General features: G+C 31.9%; 1 protein-coding gene across 2 annotated transcripts; it reads left to right on the top strand.

Annotated features, from left to right (window-relative positions):
* The first annotated feature begins 2,007 nt into the window (after nucleotides 1-2,007).
* Nucleotides 2,008-7,840, top strand: LOC107863853 (magnesium transporter MRS2-I). 2 transcript variants are annotated; one of them, XM_016710023.2, is made up of 11 exons: nucleotides 2,008-2,691; nucleotides 2,845-2,874; nucleotides 4,402-4,561; nucleotides 4,777-4,898; nucleotides 5,943-6,017; nucleotides 6,223-6,450; nucleotides 6,531-6,575; nucleotides 6,672-6,716; nucleotides 6,806-6,835; nucleotides 7,011-7,130; nucleotides 7,438-7,840. In XM_016710023.2, exons 1-11 carry the CDS (start codon nucleotides 2,500-2,502, stop codon nucleotides 7,522-7,524), a joined length of 1,134 nt encoding a protein of 377 aa, XP_016565509.1. In that variant the 5' UTR covers nucleotides 2,008-2,499; the 3' UTR covers nucleotides 7,525-7,840. The 2 variants fall into 2 exon arrangements, with proteins under 2 accessions (XP_016565509.1, XP_047263951.1); XM_047407995.1 differs by lacking the exon at nucleotides 7,011-7,130 and having other exon boundaries at nucleotides 2,157-2,691.
* The last annotated feature ends 1,103 nt before the right edge of the window (nucleotides 7,841-8,943 follow it).

The following is an 8,943-nucleotide window of genomic DNA, read 5'->3' on the forward strand; positions in this document are numbered from 1 at the left end:
ATGATTATATTATAAAAATCTAAAACTTATATTTTTCAAATTAAAATATCATCTTCAATAATCATGTTTTTTATCTTGTTTAACCAAAAAATTCATGAATCAAACATCATCATTTACAATATTATGGTGTATTTTGTAGGTAAGTTACCGTTGAAATATTGATAATTTAAATGTCAATGTCAGAGTGTTTCGATTGAGGATACTCAGATTGATCCAAGGCTAAGCTCCATCCATACTCATTCTTGTAATGTGGCTTTATATCAAATAAGTTGAAGGAATCTGAACCTTTGCCCCTTCCTCTGTATCAAAATTCACGAATTATGCGATTCATGCATGCACTGCATCATAAATCAAAATATAATTACGTTATTAGAAAATAAGTAATTTAAATAAATAAAAAATAAGTCCTCATGAGAAAAATTAAATAATGAAATGGCAAAAGCTTAGCATCATTAACAGAATTGATAATTAAATCTCACTGAAATTCATTAAGATAATTTAATCTATCATCATAAGACAGATCAAAATCAAACAATAGGTGTTTTCAAAACATCTCTTCATAGCAGAAACATAAAGAAATCATTAAAAAAAAAAGGAGGAAGGCAATTTCAACGAAAGAAGGAAAAGGTAGATTGGTGAAGCGTATGTTTTCCCTATATTTCTATATAAAATAGTAAACCTAAAAGGAAAGGAAAGACAACAAAAATTAATAAAGAAAATATAATTTCTTATCATATATTTTAGAATTCATTAATTGTTAGTTCTCCTAATATCTCTTATTTTATATTTTAATTTTTACCATATATTTTAGAATTCCTTAATTCTTTAATAATTAATTAATAATTGGAGAAATTAAGTGAAAAGATAATTTTGTCTATTGCGGAATGTTTTAATGAAGCGCAAAAAATTTGAATCACTTTTCTAAGGATCTTCACACTTTTAATATATTATAGATATAGATTATAAATTATAAATAATACCACCGTGAAAATTAAAAACTTTATAGAGTGCGTTTCGTAAAAAAGAAAAAAATCGAAAAGATATTTTCAATTTTCTCATATTTAAATGATACTTAATTTTATTTATGAAAAAGGTGAGAAAACAATTTTAGTGAGAGTAAGAAAAATTAAGTAGGCATTTGGACGTGCTTCATTCAAAATCTGAAAAAAAAAAAATAGATTTTAGTTTTGAAAGTGAAAAATAATATTTAAAAATTAGAGTTGTATTTGGTCATGATATAAATTGAAGTTTTGTTTGAATTTTTGTGAGTAATTTAGAGTAAAAATAACTTTTTGTTTTTTTCTTCAAATTCTTGATAATTTTGAAATTTAACTTCAAATTGAATTTTGAAAATTTTCAAAATTTTATGAACAAAGTATTTTTTAAAGTTCAACTTAAAAAAATAATAATAAATTTTCATGATCAAACCCCTCTCTAAGTTTCACAAATTGTTAAATATTATGTATCCATCCTTTTATCCGGGAGCGGATCTACGTAGAAGGTATGGGTGGTACGGCACCCGCATTTCTCGAATGAAACTCTGTATATTTATGTGTATATGTATTAGTTAATGTGTAAATATTATGCTTGGCACCCACAATATCAAAGGGACTAGTGGCGTAAGTGGTTGAAATTGTTTGGTTTAACTCCCAACAATGCGGGTTCGAAACCTGCACTATATTTCTACAATGATTTTTAGCACTTGTCTATTTTCTCTTAAAAAAATAACATAGTGTGGATATGAAAAATAGAACCCTTGACCTCTCTTCTTTACAAAATACTTGACAATACCAACTAAACAAGCCTTCATATAATATTAATACTTGTTAGATATATATAATTATAGTTTACTTTTTGAATATTGATTCCACTATCCTAAAATATCATACGGAATATACGTTATTGTTCAAAATAAGGTGTATCCGAAGCTTTCGAATCTTCGATCCGCCTCTGCTTTTACCCATCCTAGCACTAACATATAGCCTCCATCCCAATGCTAAACTCAATGATATTTTATCTAGATTATGTATAAAGATTTTTTCAATTCACCCTTTTGTTTATCAAATATCAAAAAAAGCTTAATAAATAACTCATTTAATGAGAAAATATTTTCAACTTTCTTTCGTACCAAAACAAAGACACCTTAAGACAATAATTAGTTCGTAAGATAGGATCTAAAGATGGACAGATGATACACCGTACTTCTCTGTTTGTGTAAGTTTTTGCTTGTTAACCGCCCTCGCAATCGGCCAAAAAAATACAACCATGCAAAAACTAACTTTACTTGTTGTAGCAGTAAGAACAATATTGTTTCTACATTTCACCTTCCTATTACCAACATCTAGCACCATTTCCCCTTTTCCCCTACCTTTCAAATTTCCCCTCTTGACATATTTTTATTTCTTTCTTTGAGTAGTACCACACAATAATTTTCTAGCAAATTCAGTAATCAGGTTCCCAAATTCAATTTTCTTTTTTTTTCTTTTGTAACTGTGGAAGATGAAAACAGGGGTATCAAGAAGTTGGATATTGGTGGACAATAAGGGGCAGACTAGTATATTGGATTTAGATAAGTATGCTATTATGAAAAGAGTTTCAATACATGCTAGAGATCTTCGTATTCTTGATCCTTTGCTTTCTTATCCTTCTGCTATACTTGGCAGAGAAAAGGCTATTGTGCTCAATTTGGAGGTGCACTTAATTACCTTGCTGATTTTCTGTTTTCGTTAGAGTTAATTAGATTTTTTCATGGTCACTGTATTAATAGCTATTATTTTATTAAGTTAAATTCTTGGCAAGAACTCTAATTATTGTGCTTTTGTCTTGGTTATTTTTTCCCTGCAGCATATCAAAGCAATTATTACTACAGAAGAGGTAATTTTCTATTGCTTTGTACATTGCATACTGGAATTTGAGAGGGTGATGAAATCAAATGTAATTTTAGACTATCTGCATAATTTATGTTGTTATAGGAGGTATACCTGTTGTATTTTCCAGGTTACTAGTTTCACTTATTTCCGAATGATGTAACAGTGTAAAATTTTCTTTTACACAGTTACGGGTATTTCGTAGGATGTATTAGATAAAACATTTGATAGTGTACAAAAATAGTGATGAATAAGGTATATTAGTAATGTTGGAAATACTAATGATGGACTTATTTTTTATCTAGTATTTGGTTTGATTATTAAAAATAATATGTATTGCTATACTTCTTTGAAAGTATTGTTTGTTTACAAAAATATCTTCCATATTCTATATTTTTGTGTTTTTCTTTTCAAAGTTTTTTTATTTATTCTTAAATTATTATTTTTTGGATATTCTCACTTAATTATCTGAGGATAAATAATTGTCATCTTAATAAATTGATTCACTCATGAAACGTCAAATTTCAATTGAAAAGATAGATCATCTATTTTTAAAATCGAAAAGACTGTTAACGATAGTAAACCCAAATAAATCATAAACTTTTACACATAAAAACTGCAAGTTGTAGTTTTAATATGTCTGCAATTTTATAAATTGTTCAAAATACAAATAATCAGAAAATCACATATATAACAACTATGATCACAAATGTCATGTGCTCATATATTTTCTTTTTCAATTAGTAAATGTCAAACAACTCACATTTCAAATATTGCATCGATTGATATTGAATTTTATTTAGTAATGGACAACTCTCTTTAAATAATAAAATTTGTAAGTCAATTTATTTAAATAAATTTACTAGTACAAGTATAAAACATAAAACAAAGAAAATTAAAAAAATGCTTAAAAGGATTTGAGGGATATTTTTGTCTTTACATATAGTGGTCCCATGGTATTAAGTCGTATGTATTACTAATACCACGAAATGGAAGATATTAGTTATACACCCTATAATACCCTATAATACCGAACAGCGTGTATAACTAATACATGTATTATACATAGGTCCAAAATCACATCAAACATAATGCTAAATTATATCATTCATAATGTATAGAGTATTTCTCCTAATACACTCTACCAAACGATTTATATAAGTATTATTCACAATTTTATTTAATCTTTTGTCTGATAGGACTATGTAGTATTACAGGTGTATAACTAATACATAGCAAATCGTGGTAAGGGTTATTAATACATGGATAAGTATGGCCAAAGAGAGAACTGTCCTTAATACAACAAACCAAACAATGGATAAAAAATAAATCTAGCATAACTAATCCTTGCAATATTAATCTCAACATTATCAATATACTCTATTCTGTATTATTCTGGTATACTCTACCAAATGAGGGTGTTGAAGATAAGTTCATTGGAAATATATGATCATCGGCTGTCACTTTATAGCTTTCTTGGTTTTTGCTTAATAAATGTATATCCCATTGTGTGTGCTTTATTTGATTGAGGTAGGTATTGCTTCGTGACCCACTGGATGATAATGTTCTTCCTGTTGTTGAAGAACTTCAAAGAAGATTGCCACTGCCTGCTATTGGCTTAGGAGAAGGTGAAGATGATGACCATCCTGTTGTTAATGGGACACAAAATGAAATGCAAACTGATGAACCAATTGGTGTGCACTTCATGAACTCGTTAATTATTTTTCTTAACCTTCTTTTGTTTTTCTTGTTTTTTGTTATCGTTAATTTGTGTATCGTTGATTACTATGTGTTCTTTTGTTTTTTGTTATCATTAATGAGTTGATTACTATGTTTTCTTTCTACACAAGCAACAGGATTACGTATCTTCAGTACCTATTAACTAGTGTTGTTTGTGGAAATGATACAGAGTTTCCATTTGAATTTCGAGCTTTAGAAGTAGCACTAGAAGGAGTATGCAGTTATCTTGACACTCAGACACGAGAACTGGAGACGGCTGCTTACCCTGCTTTAGATGAGCTCACCTCCAAGGTAAGATAGTAGGCCAAATACGTTACAGGGACAATATATTTAAGGTCACTTAAATGCTTAAACTAACTACGTAAACTATGTCTTAGTAATCTGAAAAAGAGTGGTAATCGTTTGAAACCTGGTTAAATCGTCTTAACATAGTCTACCTAAATAGTAGATAAAATTTGTTTGATATAAGATTATCTTGATTATTTTGCATTGAGTTGTTCTAGTTATCGTTAATCAGCCGCCGTGTCTGCTGCTCTTGAAAGTCATATCTACTTGCCACAATCTCCAACAAGTTTCTTTTGTTCGATAGGTTAACATGTTATATATGATGATTTGGTCATTGTTTCCTTCCAAAAGCAGTGGTTAGCACCTTCCTTTTCCAAAGGATTAAAATAGAACAAAGTTCATCAGTGGAAGGTCTACGTTGAAGCACTATCATCAGTGGAAGGTTTACGTTGAAGCTCTACTTTTAGCTTTTTCCTACTTGTCTCTGCCTTGAAAGTGAGAAGGGATGTAAAGGATAAAAAATAACTGGACTTCATCTACGTTGAAGTTCTTAGAAATATTATCATCCATAAAAGAGGGAATAACAGTCTTTGTGGGAAAGGGAAACATTCACTTGTTACTGATGGATGGATTAATGAAGTTTCATGGCAAGAACTTGCAATCTGAGGATTTGTATTTATCTTACGACAGAATAAGGTCGAATGTAAGAATTATGCCAGGCTATAGACTTATGGTACCATTCGGTTATATCACCAATCCACCTCACCATCTTCATCAGCCAAGATTAGTTTCATCTTAACAGGAGGCAATATAAATTGAATTGACAAAGTGTCAACTATTGGTTTCATCCCAAGCACAATTAACGAAACCATTGATTAGTTAATTTACTGGATCGCATTTTGGTTATGACATGTCTATGCTGGGCATATATTGTTCTCTCAAATGTTCTCCTGCAATATACACATCATTATTCTTCTATTGAGTGTATAGATCATTTGTTTCCCAAGAACCTTTTCTCTTTATTTATGAAACAATTTTGCTAATTTGCAGATTAGTAGTCGTAACCTGGATAGAGTGCGCAAATTGAAGAGTGCAATGACTAGGTTGACCAGTCGGGTTCAGAAAGTATGTCTCTTTTTCTTCTCATGTTATGCCCTGAAACGTACCAATATGTTCTGGTCTATGTGTCGGTTCGTGGACTAAAAATTTGGTGTCCCTGAGGAACCAGATTGAGTTTATCTATAGCTGAAAAATGGGCAGCTGTAAACCTATGTTTTCCTTTCGACAAGTTTAATTAACCTAAGTGAATCTAAATTATGTCAATTTCTAGGTCAGGGATGATCTTGAACAACTTCTTGAAGATGACGATGACATGGCTGACCTTTACCTCTCAAGAAAATTATCTGCCAGAGTTTCATCCCCCCTGAGTGGCCAGGTGGCACCTTACTGGTCCCCTGATTCTTCAACAGTAGGCTCAAAGTTATTATCCAGAGCAAGCAGGATCAGTGGTATAACTCATGAGGAGACTGATGTTGAGGAGCTTGAGATGTTGCTTGAGGTTGGTAATATCAGCAACTTACACACTTGGCATAATTAATCCCTGGATGTGTGTTGTTGAACGGCTGCATGCTTTTGCAGGCTTACTTTGTGCAAATTGAAAGCACGATGAACAAATTGACCACGGTAAGAAAGTGAATAGAGCAGATGATACACAAAATGAAATACTGAATTTCTCTTTCAGAACTAATTAAAAAGTGATGCCGGTGTTCCTGTATCCAGTTGCGCGAATATATTGATGACACCGAGGATTACATCAATATTCAGGTTACTCATTCTTGTTCTCTAATATTAAAAGCTTCTAGCTTTAGGAACTCTATACAAAACTAAACAGTAGGATTCCTTCTTGTGCGCAGCTGGACAATCATCGAAATCAGCTGATCCAGGTATGTTGAAACTTGTTACATCTTGTTAATATCAGACTATTACTGGATCCATTCCACTCGATATAGACAATACTACTCATATGATCTGTTGAAACGTATTATCCTATTTAAATCCGTTACTTGTGGACTTGTATATTGGCAAATGAATAGCTATTTGTTTTGATTGACACTGCAGTTGGAGCTGTTCCTGAGTTCTGGTACAGTTTGTTTGACTGTGTACTCCTTGGTGGCTGCAATTTTTGGAATGAATATTCCACATCCATGGAAGAATGACCATGGTTACCTTTTTAAATGGGTGCGAATACTCGACCAAATAAATTATATCAAGAATTTAATTCATCAATATATAGAAGTTAAACTCTTGAAGGGAAGCCTCGGAATAACAGTAAAGTTGTAAGTTGTCACTGTTTGACCTTATAGGTCACGGGTTCGAGCCATAGAATCAGCCACTACTGATGCATGTCAGGGTGTGCTGCCTATGTATCAGATCCTCTAGGGGTGCGACCCTTCTCCGGTCCCTTGTGAATGCGGGATGCTTCCTTTTATACACAAGTTGAACTCTTATGTCAATTTTTTTTTAATGTAACGCATTAATATTGCAGGTTGTCATGCTTGCTGGAATTGCTTCTGCATCCGTTTTCCTATCAATAATTACATATGCTCGGCACAAGGGTCTCGTTGGATCTTAATTACTCCTCTTTATCTCGGTATTATAATGATACACCCTACACATCATGTTCAAATTTAATTTCTTGATTGCAACTTCGAGGAAGAGGCGGAAACAAGATTGGAGAGGCGAAAACAGGATTGGAGAGGAGAGGATCAAAAAATGCAAAATGCCACGAAAAGAACTTAATGACGCAAGACATTTTTGAACCCTTTTTTTCAATGTTTGCTAGAAGTTTTTAGTGTGTTGATGAATTGAACAATCACTATATATAAGACAAAAGTAGAATCTCACCTATGGACAAGTGTAATTTTCTGATAAGCAGATCGAATTGACCATCCTTGAGCTAGTTTAACTCCGCCAACTCATTGCAAGTAGTTAGTCAATCATAAATTCAACCAAAAAAATAGAAAAGAATTTAAGGATGGTTCACAACTAGCTACCACATTTTTTATGTTACTACTTCGGTTTACGTGCTTTGCACGTCTGTTTTACGTCAGTTAATAAAATTATACAAATTTTATTATGTTTTATCTTATAATTAATACTATACATAAATTATGATCATAGAGAATAATTTATAGATCATGTTCATGTGTTCCTTTAAATTTAACTTGTTGAGTTGGATTGCAACATTAAAGCTCTCTTTATTTAGATGAATATCAAAAAAGAGTTATTAATATGTGTTGTAGATTCTAAATGATAAAGTAGTATGTCTGCGTAATAAGAATATATTAAGGAAGAAAATTTGAGCATCTCAAATAAGTAATAAAAATATACCGATTTGTTAAGTAAGACAGAAGAATACAAGAAGCATCTCACATATTGAAATGCAATATCAAAGGGAAAAGATATCGTTTCCATCTCAAACTATACCCGAAAAGTCGACGCCACACCTAAACTATATTAGTGACCTATTACACACCTAAACTATAAAAAAGTGAAACTATTTACACCCTGTCAGGCTACCACCACTTGCATATGGTGTAGTGTTTTACACACGCTGCCACGTCAGCACCACGTCAGTAAAAATTATCACTTTTTTATAGTTAAGGTGTGTAATAGGTCACTTATATAGTTTAGGTGTGGATTCGACTTTTCGGCTATAGTTTGGGGTGGAAACGATGTCCTTTCCCTTAATGTTTTTAGCCGTTTACTTTTGTTATTTAATAGGCTGGACGCGCCTAAAATAAGTGTAACACACGCGCCTTAGAATGGGGGTCGCGTGGAGGTAATAATATCACTTTTATATAGTTAAGGTGTGTAATAGGTCACTTATATAATTTAGGTGTGGCTTAGACTTTTCTTGTATAGTATGAGGTGAAAATGATGCCTTTTCATTAGGAATGATGATTTGCATAAAACATACACGTTAAAAAGTTTACTCGCTGTTACTATTGCTTTACCACCACCTCTTTCAGGTCACTTAGATTTCACCCTC

This window comes from Capsicum annuum, chromosome 3, assembly GCF_002878395.1.
Source record: "Capsicum annuum cultivar UCD-10X-F1 chromosome 3, UCD10Xv1.1, whole genome shotgun sequence".
NCBI lineage: Eukaryota > Viridiplantae > Streptophyta > Magnoliopsida > Solanales > Solanaceae > Capsicum > Capsicum annuum.

Coding starts and splice junctions, on each gene's coding strand:
- LOC107863853 (XM_016710023.2), top strand. CDS start 2,500: ATGAAAACAGGGGTATCAAGAAGTTGGATATTGGTGGACAATAAGGGG. Junction 4,562..4,776: donor GCAAACTGATGAACCAATTG/GTGTGCACTTCA, acceptor GAAATGATACAG/AGTTTCCATTTGAATTTCGA. Junction 6,717..6,805: donor AGGATTACATCAATATTCAG/GTTACTCATTCT, acceptor TCTTGTGCGCAG/CTGGACAATCATCGAAATCA.